General features: G+C 37.9%; 1 protein-coding gene and 1 long non-coding RNA gene across 2 annotated transcripts; one reads left to right on the top strand and one right to left on the bottom strand.

Moving 5' to 3' along the window:
* Positions 1-8,526: 8,526 nt before the first annotated feature.
* LOC125490250 lies at positions 8,527-9,063 on the bottom strand. Its single transcript, XR_007267570.1, has 3 exons — positions 8,975-9,063; positions 8,806-8,895; positions 8,527-8,598 (listed from the first exon to the last, which is right to left on the bottom strand). It is a non-coding gene; the product is annotated as an uncharacterized LOC125490250 (long non-coding RNA).
* An 8,516-nt stretch (positions 9,064-17,579) lies between these two features.
* LOC125490350 lies at positions 17,580-19,109 on the top strand. The gene is made up of 2 exons (XM_048629325.1): positions 17,580-18,009; positions 18,495-19,109. The coding sequence occupies exons 1-2, from the start codon at positions 17,694-17,696 to the stop codon at positions 18,707-18,709; spliced, it is 531 nt and encodes a 176-aa protein (XP_048485282.1). The 5' UTR covers positions 17,580-17,693; the 3' UTR covers positions 18,710-19,109.
* Positions 19,110-23,067: the final 3,958 nt, after the last annotated feature.

The following is a 23,067-nucleotide window of genomic DNA, read 5'->3' on the forward strand; positions in this document are numbered from 1 at the left end:
AATTAGTAAAATGTAATTTGCCTTCAGGATGTTGTTTTTCATAACATTTTCCGTCAGTGAGTTATGAGATTTAATACAAAACTTTCTCAAAATTATTCTGTTTTGTTAAGCTTTTTAACTTTTCACACCCTCTGTTATGCTGTATATCTAATAAGTATAATAGAAAAAAACTACGATTCCGTCTAGGGCGGAAAATTTTAAAACATAGTTTTTATAAGCTACTTTGTCCATACTGACGAAAACCAAACATGAGCTGTCGTGCTCGGCTCGACTACAACGAGATAGAGCTCGAGCAGCAGAGCGCTCCGAAACTTAGTTTTTCGTCATATATGTGGATTGTAGAGTGACCCCCTGTACTATAGATTGGCAAGTTGCTTGGCGACCCTCCTTGCGGGGTGAAAGACGCGGAGGGGACGAGGTACCCAAGACGACAGCGGGTAGCGGGAGGGTAGCGGGGAAGGGCAACGCGTGCACTGCATGTCATTGTTACGGCAGTCTCGGCCGCGCAGCCGAGGCGGCCACATGTCTTATATAGTCTGTCATAATTTGAGTGCGACCCACATGAGATCATTGATCCTGAGACCATTAGTCTTAGGATGAGTGTTGAGGCCTTTTTAATATTATCATTATATTATTATTAGGTATCTATAATTCGTCAACAAAATAACGTTAAAAACAACAAATCGTATAATGTCTCAATATAGGGGCTTCTTGTAGAACAGCGTACCGGATCAGTCATGCTACGCGGCTAAAGGTTGGTACTGCGCAGTCAGATACGAAAAAGTAAATAACAAAGACGAAGAGTCCATATGACAGTGCGTCAGTTGTCAGTTCTTGTAACTAGGAAAGCAACCAAAATTTATGTGATTTAATGAAAGTAATTAATGAGCAAAACACAGAGAAAAATTACAAAATTGATGAAATTTTGAAAGAAAATGGTCATATCGTGCTTCACCTACCCCCATACCACCCGGAATTAAATCCTATTGAACTTGTGTGGCGGTACGTGAAAGGCGAGCTCGCAAGAACGTCGATTGACTCTAACTTAGATAAAGAGATAAAAGACTTAGAGTTGCTTTTCTCTAATTATTCGCCTAAAAAGTGGAGAAATTGTGACGACCATGTCATAAAAAATTAAGACGAATATTATAAATCTGATAGAGTATTTGACGATGTATTGGACAGGTATGTTATTGTTTATTTATAATTTATTGTTAATTAAACATAAATTGGTTTTTGTCTTAGATTTATAATTGAAGTTAATGAAAACGATGATGAAGATGAGGATGACGACGACGATGAACAAGTTCAAACAGAGAGTGAACATGAAAGTGACATGGAAATTGATTTATAAAATAAAACACTTTTTAACCGACTTCAAAAAAAGGAGGAGGTTCTCAATTCGTCGGGATATTTTTTTTTTTTATATTTTTTTTTATGTATGTTCACCGATAACTCCGCCGTTTATGAACTGATTTTGAAAATTCTTTTTTTGTTGTATTGGGTTGAGCTTCCAGGTGGTCCCATTTTTTTTCAGAATTTTATCTCACCCCTAAGGGTGGGTAAAGGGGTAAAAACAGGGTATGAATTTCCATTTTGGACACATATTAACCGATTCTAATGAAATTAAGAACGTAAATATAGTTCTTATAACAATAAAATATGATGGTGACCTTGAGCTGATCTGATGATGGAAACGGAAGGCAGTCAAGGGAACTCCTCAACGGTATATAGCAACTACCTCGTGTTTAGGCTTGAATGATTCGTATTGATTAGTAGGACTTTTTGGTATCATTTGCATCTTACTTTTGATTAAAAATTATTGCAAATAAACTAAAAACTATAGAATAAAATAATAATTTAAAAAAATAAAAAACCGACTTCAAAAAACCACTAAAATGTAAGTAATAATTTAAGGTTTACACAAATTATATGTGACAGTACAAATATACCTAAGCAGGAACTGTTCTTTTTTGAAGTTGGTGCCATATTTCTTCAGATTACTTTGTCACTGCACCAACATCAAAAAAGAACAGTTCCTGCTTAGGTATATTTGTACTGTCACATATAATTTGTGTAAACCTTAAATTATTACTTACATTTTAGTGGTTTTTTGAAGTCGGTTTTTTATTTTTTTAAATTATTATTTTATACATAAATAAATTCAAATTGGTAGATATTCTGAAGGTAAACATCCAAATTTTGATGCTGTCAAACTATAAATTTTAAGCTAAATATGACATTTACGGGAACAGTCATAGAATAAAATTTTACTTACGTCAGAAATAGTTACAAGCTATCGCGAGATTAATCCGGGCACACTTTTCTACGTGTGTAGCATGTCGTGCTACCTCGCCCCCGCCACTTCTTTCACCCCGCAAGGAGGGTCGCCAAGTAACTTGCCGCATTATAGATAATATTCGCACTCTCAGTATGAGCCCCGTGGGTATCGTAACTATAGCGTTGACAGCGGAAACAATGGCACTTTGGCCGCGACTGCCAACTATCTACGTAATGTCCAGGCGGTTAGGACTTACATTAGAATTTTATTTATTTATTTATTTACTTAGAGACAAACAGTCATACAATTTATCTGTAAACATAACTAGGTAGTATATTTTAGACCTATAGTCCCATAAATAAAGTATTTATAACAATAATGAGCTTAAGATCGAAAAGTTAGTATTTAAGTAAGTTAGGCTTTAATCAGTTACATTCGGCATCTTATTAATTTTAGTGGAAACAAGTTTTTTGTACTTAGATAAAGAGGCTGAAAAAATATCTACATCAGATAACACATCGTTATTTTATGCTTTACTTTCTTTTAAGGACAACGAATTTGTTATTATTATAATTTTTTACTGCACATAAAATCATAGTACAAAGGTGAACTTAATGCTAGTAGTGATTGGTAGTACGATAGGCTGAGAGGAGAGAAGTTTTATGATAAGTCTGTGATACATAAATATTAAAATTTTCTATTAGTTAAGGCATTTTCTAAATCAATGTATGTATTAAGTATATTATAAATTATAAAACAGATACTAATAAACTAAAAATAATACAACATGAATAAATAATATCAATATCTCTCGAGCTCTTTTGTACACAACAAAACAGTACAATATAGTACAGCTTAATTCAATTTCTTGTGATGAAAATGGCAGTGATTTTTCTTCGTGTGACGTGGGGAAGGAAGTTGATTACTTACAAGCAATGATTGTAATGTAATACGTGCGTCGGTGGATCGAACCTTCAACATTAATAAAGGCGCAGTCACAGTATATTCATTGTCGATAAAAAAAAAACATCATGGAGCTCCGTTTAACATAAGCGTAATAAAATTGCTTTCGGAAATTATGGCTGACTTTCCTAAAGTGGAAAGATTAGCTGCTGTGTAGTACAGAATCAATATTCCGAAGTCTAAATACTTTTTTAAAATAGGTACCTTAGCGATAAACAAAAAAACATTTTCTTCAGAATTAATACAATTTGTTTTACTTTCTACCTGAATAATCTGGCGCAAGAGTTTGAACAATCTTTCACCGGGGTGAAAGATTAGCCAGTCTGTTAATCCGTTATCAATCTAGGTATAATTTCCATAACATGTAGGTACGTACGTACATAATATACAGAAATATCTCCCTTTTCCTGTCTTTTTTGTTGCCATACTGATAATAAGAAGAAGTAAATCTACCTTTTTGCTTGTACCTCCCGTAGGTAGGCTGGTAGAAAATGCTTTTAGCATTAAGTCCACTTATAATATTAGTGAAATAAAGAATTAAATAAATAAATAAATATATCTTTATTTTAATCATTATCAACGACACTGTAAACAAATGCCAGCTTTCCGCATTCTGTGGCCAGGCCCTAAGAGGCCAGTACAATATATGATAGAGTTTTTGACGTTGCAATCTATCGTTAATTTCCCAGGAGGCTTCACCTGCGGCTACTATAAAGAAACTATTTTATTGTTACTCATATTGTAGGCAACTTGCGGTACAAATCTATTTTAGAGATGTTCGGGAACTCTCGCCTGAACTTTTGCCGACACGACCTGTTTGGGAAATATGGTAAAAATTGCCGAAAATAGTATATCATAATTAAATTATACTGCATGCTTTTACTGACATAACTAGCATAAACATGTAGGTTTCTTGACAGCACGTCTGCTGATTGTGCTATTTTGTGTCGTAATTACATAATGTTAATCATTTAACTACTTGTGTGCGTTAATTGGCGTCAATAAGAATACAACACAACAACACACGCACTCACGCCTTGTACTAATGTACTCCCTTGCGGGGTAGGCAGAGGTGCATTGCTGCACCCACTTTTCGCCAGAGTGTTATGTTAGTCCCAATGTAATAGGCGGCGTAAAATGGCAATAGGCCCTATTGCCATTTTACGGGCACATCCAAGACCCGAGAACAAATATCTCTGTTTAAACAATTATCTGCCCCAGCCGGGAATCGAACCCGGGACCATCGGCTCAGTAGTCAGGGTCACTAACCACTACGCCATTCGGTCGTCTAATATAGGTATAAATATAGGCTGTACTGTAACAGTTATTTCAACTACACACCAAACTAGCACTTCAGACTTCAGCATATAATACTGAAACTAAAACTGAATCTGCTTCAGAAAAGTGTGGATAAAGTCAAGAAAGTTGTTATTCCGCTGCGTAGCTGATTAGTTCCTGAACTGAAGGGCGGTCGAGCTCGCACCGTAAAGCTTTACGAGACAAACTTACCTTTACACACACGTCACAGCATACCCAGCCTTACCACCAACGGGATAAGGTGGTACTGGAGGCATTAAAGTGGGTGGTCATTTACCTCGGACATGTAAGCAGTTCTAAAAGTAGTTTCAGTGCTTTCTTACTGAAAGGTTTAATGATTAAGATACACCGGTGTTTTAATTAACCGCAAATGTTGACCACTTAACGTGTTATCGTAAAACTACGGAAGTACTTATACAGGGTGTTGCAAAAAGGGTATACTAAGCCGAACCTAGGTACATGCGCAGCATGGTATATCTAAGCCCGAAACTGAAAATTGAAATTCTGAATTTCAAAATTCGCGTTTTTTTTCCATGGAAACTTTGTTTGTCACGTGACTTTGTACTATGGAGAATGACTTTTTTTTTCGCGAATTTTGAAATTCTGATTTCAGTTTAGGGCTTAGATATACCATGCTGCACATGTAGGTTTTGGCTTAGTATACTCTTTTTGCAACACCCTGTATACTAAGTTAATGATAATATGTATTAGGTGAATGTATCTCTTACTTGCAAACACGTTGGAATTAAAATCCTAATTGCCTAAAATAATTACAGTAATGTCTCCAAATATCCAATCCAATGTTGCCCTGCATTTGGCTCGAATGGAACCTTTGCGCATCATTATTAATTAGGCTTACGATACTTCATTGGAGAAATAGCTACAACATTATGCATAAACTCTTACTGTAATTAAATAAGATTTGTTATTCTCGCCATGGAGTATAATCTATGTATACTGCTCCTGTTATGAGTTGCTGATATGAACAACAGTTTCAACTATCATTATCTGTTTCCCTTTGTTACTGCTGTGGTAGGTATGTAGCTTCGAACAACGAGTGCGGTGATGCCTATTCCTCTATCCAACTTACACAATTAAGCCCAGAATACACGAATATACATAGTTACACATAGCACAGGCTGTTTAATTGCAGTTTGCCGTTCAGCCAAGCTACGTAATTTTCAGGCTTCGTCGGAGCTGTATAACGGTGATCCATCCAGGTATGTTGCTGCATTTCACGCCACATTGTAACTGAATAACTATTCTCAACGCTTCACTAAAATATCTCGAACATCATCCGTATTGAATTTTTCATAATGATTGTCGTTGCAAGAAAAAAATAAACAAAAAACGATCGAAAATTTAATTAAATCGCACGTCTGCGAAAAGGCAGTGCAAAAAGTTGTATGCCAATACGAGTTCAAAACAAAAGCTACTCATAATCCTTTTGTAATTTATGCCCCGAATCTACATTTTATGCCTGCAACAAAGCCATTCCGCATACAATCGTACAGTACACGCCTATAGAGATACGGCCCAAGTGTAGCGAAAGCCGCAACAGTCAAAATCCGAGTATTTACTCGGCTGCCCACTCGGGCTGTAACGGTTTATGAGAGGGCATTAACAACACGACCTCAGCACAAGTTTCCACATTTGTTAGAACACAACGAAACAGCGGCTCGGGGATGGAGAAAATCGCTTTTTCTAACTGCACACTTCAACACAAATACTGACTGCGGCGGGAGTCGCTTTAGTTTAGCGCTCAAACAATTAGCCGTCATTTTGAAACTTAGTTAGCTGTTATTTAGGAGTTCATTTCAGATAGTTGTATAGTAACTCAAAGGTGATGATTTTAATCTGTTCTTGTTCTTCAAGTTTTTAAAATTATCAAAATTTGGAAAGTATAAATTAACTTTTAACATGTTCAGAATATGGCTCTGCGCAAACTCTATACTACACTCACGGGCAATGAAAAAGTTACACCTGCCATGGCTTTTCCATATATCACTGGAACCTTTTCATTGCTCATGAGTGCATGAATGTATTCTATATTATATTTTTTAGATAGGTACGGACATACTTAGTACTTACTACCTACTCAATTTACTGTGGACCAAACTTATTTTAAATTTATTGAAAAAAGTTGGCTCTGGATAAGAAGTTTCTTGCCACCCTTGTTCTTTTCACAATGAGACCAAGAGTATTAAATATCGAACGACAATAAATTTAATGAGGACTACGATAGTAACACAAATATTTGATTTCATATTAAGTTCAAGTTATAGGGGTATAGAACTCCGTAGCAACCTTAATACAATCAAAATTAAATCATAAAAAACACATAATAAAATATTAAGATTTATATTTGGCAGTGTTATATTTTAATTGCTTCAGAATTTATTACATAATAAATAGAACTGAATGTAAAATCTAATCAATAATTAGACAACTGTTTGTTATCGTGCTCCTCATTAATAATATTTCGATTGGAGATATTTTAAATTGCTTTATCGGCGGTAATTTAGGACATAAATGGTATAATGGCGTCTGGTAACGACCCTAATGTATTAGTTGGGTTTATACCTGTAAGCTGAAACGCTAAATAAAATAAAATTATAATAATATATTATTATGTACCTAGTTACTCTTACATAAGTAGATATCTAAAATTAAGTACTTAGAATTTAAGAAAGAACTAAGTCCCATTCTGTTAAAAGAAATTTTTTTGCAAGCAATAGTTGTTTAGTAATATTATTTTAATAAAAAAATTCTCGTCATAGTTATCAATCTAGCGAACATTTCATATTTTTCGTTACCAAAATCACAAATACTCCTTGTCACAGATTAGATCAGTTACCCCTGGTACAGTTTATGCCTACACTCCCTAGTGCCCTGATCCTTCCAGCGTCCTAGTTTATCATATTATAATTGTGAGGAACAGGCTACACGGTACGGACTAGTACAAACCATTGTAGCGGTGCTAATGCGTCTATTGTCTGTTTAATTATAGGACACACCCCGGCAAATGCACGAACTGTGTTAACTGTCGGCGCGTCTTTATTCCCCGTGTGTGGAAGCCATGATGACATGTAAATATTGACGGGGACAAGGGAAGACGGAAAGTGCTGTTAAAGTTCAAGGTGCCCCCTATCGCAAACTTATTTTGATAATGATTTTCAGATTTCAATTATATATAATTAAATATAATTCAATACTAATTACTTCGTAAATGTTACTTCGTTTTGGCTGCGCCATAACCCCACTGGGGAAATAATGTAGTCACTTAAAAAGTAACAGTTGAAAACTAGTGACTAAACAAAATTTATTGAATCAGGATACTCTCGTAACCGCACCTTATTTACATCGATCTTTCAGAGCTTTGTGATCACAGACACTAGCAAACATTGTAAACTTACATGCCCCCCGCACAGAGAAAAAATATCAAGGGGAACCAGTGAAATTAGTGAAAACACACTTAAAACCAGTGTGAAGTGAGCGGGCAGCTACCAGGGCAGTAGACAACCATGAAGACCTCCCAGCAATCAGCGTCGCGTCGCCCTGACAACATAATGAGCTCACGCGACCCGTCAGTAGCAAGGACGAGCCAACAATTTCCTGACACTGACGAACGAGCTTCCAATTTCAAACCCCGCCGGTCTCTGTTCGTTTCGCAAATAAATTAACGCTATCCTTTTCACATTTGGAACGAGCAACAGGCCGTTTTAGACCAATGGAAATAATGTAGCTATTTGTAGGAATTGCCGTTGCACTTGTAGCCTCAGGCCTTGTCTGTTTCTATTCTAACTTTTTTTTATATGATCTGCTATGAGTACTTACATGTGATTATGAAGACGCTGCTTACTTACCCCAACGTAATAATGATATATTTAGGCGAGTAAATAAATTAAATGAAAAAGATCTACGTGTAAATATTTTAATTAATACAATCGGAATTATTATTTTTAGAACATTTATAAATCTAATGGTATTGGAAGTGCCATAATTAAAGTCATATTTGTCGCAATTCCACTTATTACCTGCAAATAGATATATAAGTATATTTATAACCTACAATTAATTTTGAGCTACTACCGAAGTGGTGAAAGTCAATAAGACTGCTTGTCCACCATAGCGGAGCGGGGTAGTGGAGTGGGGACTGTTCGCTTCCCGCTCTGCTTTACCCCGTTTTTTAGCTCATCTTCCTCGCTCGCCTCTGGTGGACGGGCAGCCTTACAGCCACTTACCGCAATCAGAAAGCCTATATTCAAATGAAAATATCTTCCAGCTGACACGCTCACACTCTGTCGGTTGAGCTTGCTAATGAATAATCGGATCTGGAAATAAATATATTGTTTATGTGACTGCAAATATAGATGTCATCACCAGTGAAATAATTCAAAACTATTTACGTACAGCATTGTTCAGCTTTTCAGATTTATATTTGGCAATCATTTCTCCATTCTGACGTCGTCGGTACTGGAACTGTAACACAAACACAATTGGTTGAAATGTCGTAATTAACTCCAAGAAAAACAACGTTGAATTGAAAATAATTCTGTAATTTACCTGGTTTTGTATTTCGAAACAAACAAGTACAAGAATAACAATTTTTGAATATAATGCGAGCATGTTCAACGCATTAAATTGCGTTAGTACTTCAGCTCGAGTTAATATGGAATTAATAATTCTTAATACATGCAAAAATATTTTAAATATGGAAGCAACGATTCCTACGAAATAAATAGTACTGTAGTATTCGTTAATGTCTTGTATGCTCGCAAAAACCTCATCATAGTAGCTTTGATACAATTTAAATAATTCCAAGCGAAAATCATCACTTAAACCGTGAAATATATGTTTGAACTCGTTGTAAAAGGTGTTCTGCATATCGATACTTTCAAACAGTTTGTTCACAAACCCAAAGTTTCTCGCTATTTTCGTCAGAGTGAACACACTTTTCGTAATAGCCAAGTGGCACACTACGTCTGGGTAATTGTAAAGTAAAGTAAATTTTGTAAAATAGAATACCATTTGCAATGTGTCATAGATCCAAAATAATGTTACTAAGTAGCTGGCGAATTGATATTTTATGTCAAGAAAACTTTTATTATAAGTTCCTAACTTGCAGGATAATTTATCGATATTTTCTTCTAGCGCAATGAGCTTATTGTTATTTTTCCAAAAAATGTACCCTTGAGTGAACATCAGGATGGATTTGTTAACGTACTTCAAGAGAGACAAAGTCAAAGTGACGTTGTTCACCACATTGATTTGATTCTTCATCGAAATAAACGCTATTTTACCAAAATACACAAGCAGTGTGGTATTGTATAACGTTACATAAAAATTATACAGGTACTGCTTCCAAATACAACGTTTATTTTTATACTGCGTATAACCAACCGCAAGAAAGAAAACCTGAATTGATTGGAACATTATATTTTCTAAAAGTTTTAAAAACTTGATGTACTTAGAATTTGGTAAATTTGGTTGAGAATTAAAATAATTGTTAGTTTTAGGTAAAGTCGACATTTTAACTGCATGACTTGCCTTCACAAATGATCAACTAAAACTGTTTCAATATTGTTTGTGTATTATAATAGTCTATATAGATGATAAATTATAATTTCATGTGACTTTCATGATTTATGGAATTCCGTTGTCCTTCCATAAAATAAATTTAAGCTTTTTTCAACATAATATTTACAATACAAAATTAATGTTCCTTTTATCACTAGCAATCAAAATAATATAAGTATTTATGTAGATTATCAATCAATCATTAGGTTAGCCCATTCTCTGACGATATTTCATCACTGTATATATTTCAATACAATGGACAACATTTCATTTTCTTTACCCTATATTTTTATTAGCTATTCGGAAAGATTATAGAAAATTAGAGGACCCGTATTTTTTTATTTTGTATATACATAAATTTTTGCATGTTATATTTAACTTTAAAGTTAATTATTTTAAAACCGGAAGTGACATCACATATTAGGCTCAATTTTTATTTTTGTCTATTGCCTTAGTCTCGAAAAAAAACATAAATGACACCGACAAGTGACATTTAAACTTTGTTTACATGCCAACCAACAAATGGGTCATTTTTAAATGACATTGATATTTCTGATGATACAAAGTACCTACTTATCATGTAAAACAATAAGCAGAAGCATTTTTTCAGTTGTGGCATGCTCTGGGACATATTATGTAGAGGTCATCTCTTAATACGTACTAACCATTTTATATAATAAGTAAAAAAAATAGTCAGAAAATGTCAGAACAGAATTAATAAAAATGACCCAAATAAACAACAACGTCACGATAAAACGTCAACGTCAATCAAAAAATGAAAGTGTCAGTTACTTTGTTTTTAAATCTAAAGGCTTTGATCATCAAAATTCATCGCACCTGATACATGACGTCATCAGCACTTTTTTACTATTTTATGATTTTCTCGAAAATGATACATCCAAAAAATACCAAAACATTTTTTTTGTGGCCTTTAGAGCTAGATCTCGAAATGGTTTTCGATTTATAGGCTTTAGTTTTTTTGAAATGTTGTCCATTGAATGTGTCATGATCAAAAGATTAAAAAAATTAAGTGTTTAGTACATTTAAAGCTCTTCAATACATAAAATTAAACATAACAGAATCATTAATTGTCCCTCATAGTCCTTGTACTCTGCTGCACATGGCAAACCTGCAGGCAGTGTTTATTATCTTCTCCTCAAAATAACTCACATTAGCACTGCTACGGGTAATCATAAGTTTTCCAACATGTGTTCATATTTTTTCTTTATTAGCAACCCGCTATTAACGCTAATTTGCACTTAACATAACAGCTTCTTAGCTGTAGATCGTAACTAGTAGAACTGACTCAGTCACAAAGCTAATACTGTACATCAGCCCTTATACCTTGCTTCTCAGGGTAAAAATGACTTTAGGGGGTTTCTCTTCCTAAATTTGACCGAATGAGAACTGTCATGCATTCGGTACGATAAATGCAATGAAATATAGTCGTGGTTGGTAACTCCGAAACTAAATTCTTTTTTCGTAAGCTATATAGAGACTTCTATGATGTAATTATGTGAGTAAGCTATAGTTTACTTGGTATAGTAAGGTACCTCATAATATTATTATATCAAAATTTCTTAAATGACCTAGTAGGCGAAAATCAGGTTCCTAAAACAAAACTATTACTCATGATAATTGAACAAAAGAGGATCTTACCTATTAAAAGTAACATAAATATTTGTTATCAATGTGATCATTATTCCATTTCTATAACTTCTCCAACTTTTTATGTGAATCAGCTTTATGAGTAAAGTAAAACTTTGCCCGTTCGCGACTTTCGGATACAAATTGAGTCTCGAGAAAAGTACAAACAAGGTTTCCAAAGTTACAATATTGTGTGAAGCTGAAAAGAGCATTGTGCTCACTTTCTACACATTGTAAAACCCTCTTTGGTTGTTTAACTGTTTTATATTAACTTCTTCTACGAATGCAAAACACGTTTTTTAAAGTGGTCACAGAATTTGATATTCTGTACAAAGTGGCTATGTTCATTGAAGTAAAATATTTATGCCTGGCGTACCTCACCCAAAGGTTATCCCTGGCCATACAAAGAGGTAACGCAGCCAGCATCATGGGAACCTTTGGGTGGGGTGCAACAGAAGAGCGCCACCAACATGTAATATACATACATTTAGTTAAATTAGTTAAGTTTGCTATTATTAGTTTATTTAATACCCATTATTATGTAACTGCTTAAAAAAAATTTTTTGCAATATAAACAGGCTGATAATATTTTTGTGTAACCCCTATTCAATTTCTTTTCTATTAATTGCTATAGCATGTTGTATATACCGTGCACCTACTTTCATTATTATTGGGGATGATATACGCTAAAATACCTTTATAAAAATTATTTAGCTGTATCAGTCTAACCACATAAATATCACTTAGGTACTTATAAACAGCGCACAAACAAAAAAAACATCTTCAATTGAATGATAAAACTGACGGTTTTTAAATGTCAATCGCATTAGGAGCATACACCTCTGCCACCTACATACATTGCGTCACTTTATCTCGTGTGCCATTTCCACCAAATCCATTTGAATTTTCACAACGAACAGAAAATAACAAAAGGTTGCTCAAAAACAAAATATGGGAATGCTTTTAGACGTACCGAGTACATTGTGACATGTCCCTTGATGAGGGTCCCCTGACGCTGAGATAGTTATGATGATACGGAGCCGGCGATACACATTTTAATGTCGCGTCTAACATTTATTTACGTATCATCCAGGGTATTGTTGTCCTAAAAGTTAAGGCTGTTACAAGTGTGTCACTAATTCCGCCAATTCAAAAAATGTAGACTTTAAAAAAAGTTTTTGTTTGAGGGCAGAAATTTTTACAGATTTTGGTACTGTTTTTTGATTTTCTTTATCTATACAAATTGTTCTTTGATAGTGACAAAACAGTTCAATAGCTAAAACGTTCTTCAATAACTTTTTTATGAATAATAGGAATAAGCATATATTATAATTATGTTTTTAAAAAAAATATACCATCAGTGTATCCTCGTAATGCTAAGTGCACAGGACACTTTACTTGTTAGCCGTATTGCAGACGGCAAATTATGATGTTCGTATATTGAGCGTGTCCGTACGTATATGTATTGTTGGGGAATTGAGCCTGCGGAGTCACGTGGTCAGAGGCTGGCCACCCGGTCTACGTCATCGCTGACGCGCCGGGCGGGGGGAGTCGCCTCACGGTGGCGCGCGGGCAGCTCCTTCACTTTTCCCTGGCGCTTGAGCGGAGCGGTCGTGTCAACCATTCGTTAGGACTAGGTTATTTTCGGTTACCCGTAGAATTTGTTAAATTGTGGTTATCTTGTGAATTTAATCTTTAGTTCGGTTTTCTGATAATCATTGTAGCTTAGTTGAGTTTACTTTAGGTTTAGGCTAGTTTTAGTGTTAATTATCGTGTAATTAAGTGATTTTTGAGGTCTGTAAAAAGTGAATAAAGTGTAAGGTTGATTTTCTTGTTTAGTCATTGTTTTTTTTTAAGTAAATTTGGCCCATTTTCCTAAAATCAGAAGTGGGATTGGATTCATTGTCCAATCCGCTTCCGCTTTGTGTCCTGATATCTAAATTTTCAAATTATTTGTGATAAAAAAAAAAACTTATTGTTTAACCTCAATCTTGTAAGTCATGTCCGATCATCATAGGAGTCGTAGACCTCGTAGTCGTACACGTGGTAGGGAAAAGCGTAGGCATCGAGATAAAACGCCCGACGACGAACTCAGGCAGCAGTTACTATTGCTACGTGAGCGTGTCATTGCGTTAGAGAAACCGAGTGTATCTTCACCACATAGGGTTGACACACCGTTACCGCCGAGCGTTTCTCGAGCTGGTTCGAGAGACGAGGCGACCCCGGCGCGCCCTGGGTCCGCTGCAGAGAGGCCGCAGCTACAAGGGACGCCACCGCCGCCGCCCCCGAGCGATTCACAGTCGTCCGCGATGACCATCGCCGACAAAATTGCAGATGCGATAAAATCCATCAATTACCCGGTGAGATCTAACCATTTTTATATTTCCAACTTCGATCCCAGCTTGCATGACATAGATGTTTGGTGTGAAGAGGTCGATCGAGCTAAACTGTTAAACGGTTGGTCTGATAATGAGTGTCTTTCACGAATCGGTAATTGTTTAAAGGGCGATGCTCGAAACTGGCTGAATGAGTGGGTTACCCAAGATCGTAGTTGGAGTAACTTTAAAAAAGAGTTCATACCTCTTTGTCCTAGGCGGTTAGATATTGCGAACATTTTATTCGATGTCATGATAAAAAATTCTGATAACTACCCTACGTATTCGGATTACGTGCGTCGATCTTTATTGCGACTTCGCATAGTAAAAGGGATGAGTGAAGAACTGATTTCCGCGGTAATTATTCGCGGTATAGCAGACCCACAGCTTCGAGCATCGGCCGTAAACGCTAAATTAATGCCAAATGAGTTAGTCGATTATTTTTCGATTTATGTAAAACCAGATACGAGAAAAACAAATCTACCCTCAGTGACACCGCGAAACAATACGGGATTCCAACGACCGTCCGATAATCGAAAACGCAAATTCAGTGACGGTAGATGTTTTTCATGTGGTCAAGCAGGTCATACCCAGGCTTTTTGCAACAAAAGATTTAAAGCCGACAGACCAAGTGTAGCCAGCACAAGTTCTAATGCAAATGTACGACCACAGAGTCAGCCACCAACAGAACCATGTTCTTTTTGCAAAAAACCTGGGCATAAAATAGACAAGTGTTTTGCGAAACAAAAAGCGGAGGGGCGAAGCAATCATACAGCGAATTAGAGAAAGGACGTTCTGATATAAGTGTAGCGGTGATTCAGGGCGTACCTACTGACGTTTTGATTGATACGGGAGCGAACGGTATTTCGTTGATTTCTTCGGCAGTACTTAAACATTTTAAGTGTGAACGTAAACCAGCTTTTCGTGTTATTAGAGGCATAGGTAGCCAGGAAATTGAAACTACGTCCTACGTTACATTGCCGGTCGAGTTTGATGAAGTCGCTCTAGAAGTAGATTTATTCGTGGTTGAGGACGAATACTTGAATACACCGGTGATTATCGGTACCGATGTGTTAGATAGGAAAGGCGTGACGTTTATTCGCAAAAGCGATGGAAGCAAATACCTACGTCGAGAGGATCCACTATCCGTGTTTACTGTTGAGTCTGATAGCCATGCTTCCTTCAAAACTACTTTAGTAGGAGATGATTTAAAACAACTTCATCAAATCATTGATGAATTCTCGGACAGTTTCATATCTGGTACCGCGTCGTCAACAGTCAACACTGGAAGCATGTCTATTAAACTAAACAGTGATGTGCCAATTAAGTACAGACCTTACCGTCTTTCACAACCCGAGACTTTACGCGTGCGGGAAATAGTTAAGGATTTATTGGATAAGGGGGTAATACAGGAATCTGAGTCGGATTATTCGAGCCCAATACTTCTTGTGAAGAAGAAGAATGGACAAGACCGTATGTGTGTGGATTTTAGGAAGCTTAATGAAATCACGGTAAAGGATCGGTTCCCATTGCCACGTATAGACGATCATATAGACAGACTGGGCCAGACTAAGTACTTTACGAGCCTGGACATGGCTACGGGATTCCATCAAATAGCCATGGAAAAGGAGTCCGTGCCTCTTACGGGGTTCGTAACGCCCGAAGGGCATTACGAATACCTGAAGATGCCCTATGGCCTTGCTAACGCGCCAGTTGTCTATCAAAGGATAATTGCAAAAACTTTACGTGATTTCATTGAGCCAGGAGATGCGCTGGTCTATATCGATGACGTACTCCTATTAAGTGGATCAGTAGAACGAGGATTTGTCCTTTTACGTCAGGTCCTTAAGACTTTGACGGCCGCGGGTTTTTCTATAAATCTTGCGAAATGTTCATTCCTGTGCACAGAAATAGAGTATCTCGGTCGAACTATTAGTGAAGGTCAGGTACGGCCGAGTGCACAAAAAGTCGCAGCCCTTGTTGAATCGCCAAAACCAAAGAATGTTAGGCAAGTACGGCAGTTCACCGGTCTGGCTAGTTATTTTCGCCGATACATACCTGGTTTCGCTACAAAAACAGCTTGTATCACTAAACTGACGCAGAAGGGGGTAGACTTTGAATGGGGTGACGAACAAGAGCGCGTTAGAAGGGAAATAATTGCGTACCTGACGAACGAACCGGTGTTAGCCATTTACGATCCCAAGTTAAGAACTGAAGTTCATACCGACGCCAGTTCGATCGGATACGGGGCAGTTTTAATTCAGGTGCATGAAACGGGCCATAAACGCGTCGTAGCGTATTTCAGTCGTAGGACACAGGGGGCAGAGAGTAAATATCACTCTTACGACCTGGAAACGTTGGCGGTTGTGAAAGCTTTACAGCATTTCAGGCATTATCTGATTGGACTAGAGTTCACGGTAGTTACAGACTGCAATGCTTTGAAGCTAACACAACACAAAAAAGATCTGTTACCGCGGGTTTGTAGATGGTGGGCATATTTACAGGATTTTAATTTCTCGCTTGAGTACCGAAAAGGGTCAAATCTGGCACACGCTGACTATTTGAGTCGGAATCCTGTAAGTATGTGCACTGTTGGGAAGCCTCACAACTGGGCTCAAATCGCACAAGCTGCTGATGAAGAAACACAGACGCTTTTACAAAAACTGACAGACGGACAATTAGATTCAAACCAATACGTGAAAAAGAATGACGTGCTGTACTATAAATACAGTCCAGTAGGTGAAGCTCCAAGACTGCTGTGTTTCATACCCAAGGGACATAGGCTAAGTCTCCTTAGGGTCTTTCATGATGAACATGAACACCCAGGCTCAGATAAGACAATAGATTTGATCATGAAACACTTTTGGTTTCCTGGGCTTCGAACATTTGCTCAAAAATATGTCTCACATTGCGTTGTTTGTTTGTCCCATAAAAAGGTACCTAGGGCCCCTCATCAGCCTATTCATTCATGGGAAAAACCAGATTTCCCTTTTGAAACAATACATGTAGATGCATTAGGCCCTCTGCCTGAATCAAATGGTTACCGATATGTACTCATTGTCGTAGACGCATTTTCCAAATACTGTTTGCTTTACCCAATGTATAAACAGGAAACTAGCGAGCTTAAGAAAGTATTGACAAATGTAGTATCCTTGTTTGGGTCCCCTAAATTAATTGTCGCCGATCGCGGGAGGATGTTCCAAAGTAAAGACTTCTCAGACTGGGTAACCGATGTAGGTAGTGACATGCACTTCATAACACCAGAAATGCATCAATCGAATGGTCAGGTGGAGAGATATTGCCGCACTGTACTGAACATGATCAGGATAGAGACTAACTTCCGAAACAATGAGTGGTCCAGTGTAATGTGGAAATTACAACTAGTACTGAATATAACGAAACACAAGATCACTCAGTGCTCCCCACTCAACTTATTGGTTGGCATCGATGGTGCTACCCCAGTTATACGCAGCCTGGTTAGAGACGTAGCGCTTCAAGGGTCACGACCGAATAGGGAGGCTTTGCGTGAAATGACAAGGCAGCGTGCCTCAGAGCGTTTGGTTCAAAATAAAACAAACCAGGACGACTCTGTAAATAAAGGACGCACTCAGCCAAGACACTTTGAGATTAATTCACTTGTGTTTGTAGTGAAGAACGCGCAGATGACTGGGAAACTTGATTCCGGTATGCGCGGGCCTTATCGAGTTGTGAAGGCTCTTCCCCACGGGCGGTATGAGCTTAAGTTGGTGACTGGCTCATACGGCAAGACCACCCAAGCGGCTGCCGAGTACATGAAGCTCTGGAGAGGCGAGTGGACTCCTGAAGTGTGTGCTGCATACTTTGAGGGTGAGTTTGCCAAGGATAGCTTCACGTAGTGCTTCCTCCTTGTATGTTTTATTATTTGTTTGCCAAGGATAGCTTCACGTAGTGCTTCCTCCTTGTATGTTTTATTATTTGTTTGCCAAGGATAGCTTCACGTAGTGCTTCCTCCTTGTATGTTTTATTACTTGTTTGCCAAGGATAGCTTCACGGAGTGCTTCCTCCTTGTGTATTTTATTATTTGCTAAGGATAGCTTCACGTAGTGCTTCCTCCTTGTATGTTTTATTATTTGTTTAACAAGGATAGCTTCACGTAGTGCTTCCTCCTTGTATGTTTTATTACTTGTTTGCCAAGGATAGCTTCACGGAGTGCTTCCTCCTTGTGTATTTTATTATTTGCTAAGGATAGCTTCACGCAGTGCTTCCTCCTTGTTTGTCAGCATCGCCTATTGAGTTAGTCCCTGCTGGACCGAGTACATGATTATGACTAAACTCATGTTTGATAATTTCAGACGCAGACCATGAAGCTGACGAGCCCACTAACCCAGAGGCTTCAGCTGAGAGTCCGATGGAGTCACAGCCAAGCACATCAAGGAGGGCTGACAATGGAGCAGACGAGTCCACTCATCCGGAGGCCTCAGCTGGGAGCCTATTGGAGTCCCAGCCAAGTACCACAAGGAAGGCCGAGGACGACCTTCTGTCAGGAGCGGCCGTGTTGGGGAATTGAGCCTGCGGAGTCACGTGGTCAGAGGCTGGCCACCCGGTCTACGTCATCGCTGACGCGCCGGGCGGGGGGAGTCGCCTCACGGTGGCGCGCGGGCAGCTCCTTCACTTTTCCCTGGCGCTTGAGCGGAGCGGTCGTGTCAACCATTCGTTAGGACTAGGTTATTTTCGGTTACCCGTAGAATTTGTTAAATTGTGGTTATCTTGTGAATTTAATCTTTAGTTCGGTTTTCTGATAATCATTGTAGCTTAGTTGAGTTTACTTTAGGTTTAGGCTAGTTTTAGTGTTAATTATCGTGTAATTAAGTGATTTTTGAGGTCTGTAAAAAGTGAATAAAGTGTAAGGTTGATTTTCTTGTTTAGTAATTGTTTTTTTTTAAGTAAATTTGGCCCATTTTCCTAAAAGTATATTATGTACGTATAGTCATATAAGTATTATGTTGTTTCATCACGAGTATGCGTAGTATAAGCATGACTTTCAGATCAATCTTTCAGCACAAATAAAACCGTTTACGTTTGTGGAGAAACAGTTCATGTTTAATCAATCAATAATCAGTAGGTACTTAAACTTACTTTAATTACTTACTTATTTTGTTTTATGAAATTGATAAAATAAATAAACTAACTAATTACTTACTTAATTACTATATGTATTATGTTATGTTTGCAACATTCATTCGTTTTACAACCAAAGTAGATTCATTTATGTTAATATTTTTTTAATAAACATAGGTACCTACATTGTTTTTAATTACTAAGCCATACACAACTATTTTAACGCCACATTAGTTATACAACATAGTGTATAGGTTGAAGATAGATAGGGTTGAAGATTTTACGTTTCATATTAATTCCATCCATATTCTGCGGCAACCGGCTTGCAAGTATCTCTATTCTTATATACTGAATAAATAAGTATTCGTAAAAGCTTTGAAGCTGTGTTAATATTTCACCGCACTCCGGGAGGCGCGTACTCTGCTAGCGATTTATACGAATCTTTATTACAAAAAAACCATACAGTAAATTTCTTTCTTACTTCTTCTTCTTATAAAGAAAATTAACGGCCTGTTTCACAAAATTGATCACATTTTATTAAAACATTTGCACAATCATGGATTACTGCTTTATTAGAAGTCCCAGTCGCATTCTTCCGGCACGGTTACAAACTCTAGTCCAGTTTAAGTATTGTACTTGTAGTATAGGTACTTGAGAAAATATTAACATTTTCTTTATAATTTATGAGGCAATATTTTTTTTATCTTTATTTATTTATAATACATGTATATAAATAAATTATAATACAATAACCATGCGCTGAAACCACTAGATTAAGAACCATAGGTATGTGAGTCAGTTATTAAATCTTTCTACAACTTACCAGTTAGGTAAAATATGATTGTGTGACAGTTATAAAATAGCTACCAAGTAATGATAACCAAATCATCAACAAATCAAAATAACGCCACTACATCCTGTACTCGCACTCACCCTGCCACTCTGTTACATTCAAAATAGCTTATGTTTATGACGACTCCATTTTTGGTCGAGTAAATGACAACCGAAAAAGAAAAGCTCATGTCAATAAATCAATAAGCTCGCTGTTTTCTTACCCGTCAAACACGCGGAGAAAGTCAAACGAAGACCACCGCCGTGTGTCAATACGGGGGCATTTCCACTTATACAAATTACACCAATTTACATAAACTGTTGTAATTTGACGGCAGTTTACACGGCACGCACGTCGCGTCCCAAACGCTTGAGATAAATAAGTTGTAGAGCTCAATATTTCACTCGCAGCCAATATCGTAAAGAGCCGGCGGGAAACTCTTCACAGATCGTGGAGAGCGTCAATAATTAATGGAATGTTTCAAAAATATACGTTTCAAATGCTGAAATGCTACATACATTGAGGGACTGTAATGGGGAAAAGACAGGCTGTAATTGAACGTACGGAAATAATATGACAGGCAGGTTTACATTTTTAAAATGGAGTGCAGTCTCCGTTAACTTCAGGTCTCATGAACATTTCATGTGACCCAGTTTCCATGTTTTGTAAATTACTATAGAATTATTTCTCAATTCACTTCCATCGCAACTCTAAGAAAAATAAAATATTGGCCACTTCGCCATGTGTAAGTTAAGAAAGGTGGTCATGATCATGAAAATATCTCGTCAGCACAGTCACGGGCTACCGGTGGTGAGGTCAGCTTCTAAATTTATAAATTGTTATAAATATACATAAGTACATTAAGAAACAGCAATTGAAACCGTTTCACTCTGTATCTAATCGCATGACCTTACGACTTTATTGAAATAATCACGGTATTTTTAAACAAGAAAAACTATGAATCTCAAGCATAGATAAGGTTTTCTTATAAATTACGATAACAGCTAATGCCCACGCGAAAAAAAAACGACAGTGTTACCAGCTCAGCGATGTGAACATACCTCACTTGACTATTTTAAATAATAATAATTAGGTTAAGTTGCTTAGTAGGTAGGTATGTGGCGGACCCTAGCCACTAGTTCAGACGAAGATCAACAGATGACGCTCGGAACGCAATACAGAGAAGATGTATGAGAACTACGCAAATTACTATGAAAATCCTACATCGCGCATTCGAAGTTTCTCACCTACTCTGCAATATATAGAAATCCCCAACGCTAACCGTTGGGCAGCTGCCCGCCAGGCCACACCACCCGGCCTGGTCGGAGGATCCTCCCTTTGCATGGGGATGCTCCAACACCACCAGCATCTCCATACTGGTGACCCCGTGAAGAACATCAGCGCAGCCTTCTGAAGACCCGCAGAGCAGCCTCCACGCCATCTTCCATCGACTTTCTCTCCTCACCTCAACAGCCGTGCAGCAGAACTCTCAGCAAGCAGCCCCTGGAGCCAACCAGCCAGCATCCGGTCTCAAAGGGCATTATGACCACCAGCATGCAGCGAACGCGCAGGCCTGGTCACACCCTCGACCCACACCAGCAACTTGGCACAGCACCACTGCACTTCGGCCGGTCAGCAAGCAGAGCCATCCTCTCCTGGTCGACGCAGCACTCTGCCACCTTGCTCCACTGCAGGCTCATCCCGACTCACCGTGGACATCGCCACTGCAGCATCACCCCGACTCACTGGGGACTCCTCACCGCACTCACAGTCCCGACTCACTGCGGACTACGCGGCACTGGCTGGCAATCAAGACTCTCGGCTGCACTGAAGACTATCGCCCTCCGGTCTCGGTGGGGGAGTGATGTGGCGGACCCTAGCCACTAGTTCAGACGAAGATCAACAGATGACGCTCGGAACGCAATACAGAGAAGATGTATGAGAACTACGCAAATTACTATGAAAATCCTACATCGCGCATTCGAAGTTTCTCACCTACTCTGCAATATATAGAAATCCCCAACGCTAACCGTTGGGCAGCTGCCCGCCAGGCCACACCACCCGGCCTGGTCGGAGGATCCTCCCTTTGCATGGGGATGCTCCAACACCACCAGCATCTCCATAGGTATGTAGGTAGGTACTTACTCTTGAAGTAAATATGAAATGTTATTCTCCAAGGCCGAGGACAGATTGTTGTGGTGCTCCTTGGGAGAGATCCAGGGACATCTCCAGCAGTGTATGAGTGTGGGCTGATGATGATGAGTATGATGACGAATGGGTCACCCATGCATGTATCCTCCGTGTTCATTTTATTTCTATCTTCTACAGGGAGGATTGCAGGCCGGAGTTATTATAGTTTTACCTATGCCTACCACGACACTATTCCATTAATATACCTGTTTTGGCATATTATTATTAGATCAAATTTCTACTGACATTGCGTACTCTGTGTCTCAATCAACCATTTCCCACTATACTCTAATTTTTAATTCCGCGGAATTCTGACATTTCATTAGTGATACCACTAAAAAAGCTCTTCACCGAAAAAAGGTAAAATTTGGATCCATTTAAGGGCAATATTTTTTAAATGTTTTCGTAGAAAAACATAAATCTAAATATTTACTTGCTCAAGTGAAGTAGGTAATACAAAAATAACAAATATTTCAATACTAGCTGTTGCCACGAGCTTCGCTTCACCTTAATTAGTTTTCCCGTGGGAATTCCGCGATAAAACTACTACTTTTTATTGCGGAATTCCCTTGATTAACACATAATAGCTTATGTGTTAATCCAGGGTGTCAGCTAACTCCATTCCAAATTTCATTAAAATCGGTTTAGTTGTTTTGACGTGAAGAAGTAACAAAGGTACACACATACATACATACACACATACTCACAAACTTTCGCATTTATAATAATTATTAAGAAAAATCACGACTCACGACCATTGTATCGAATTAATTTTAATTACTTTA

This window comes from Plutella xylostella, chromosome 22, assembly GCF_932276165.1.
Source record: "Plutella xylostella chromosome 22, ilPluXylo3.1, whole genome shotgun sequence".
Classification (NCBI taxonomy): domain Eukaryota; kingdom Metazoa; phylum Arthropoda; class Insecta; order Lepidoptera; family Plutellidae; genus Plutella; species Plutella xylostella.

What these genes read in the sequence shown, in the direction of transcription:
- LOC125490350 (XM_048629325.1), top strand. Translation starts at nt 17,694, where the DNA reads ATGACAAGGCAGCGTGCCTCAGAGCGTTTGGTTCAAAATAAAACAAAC. An exon ending in GTGTGCTGCATACTTTGAGG is followed by an intron (nt 18,010 to 18,494) that starts GTGAGTTTGCCA and finishes TGATAATTTCAG; the next exon opens with ACGCAGACCATGAAGCTGAC.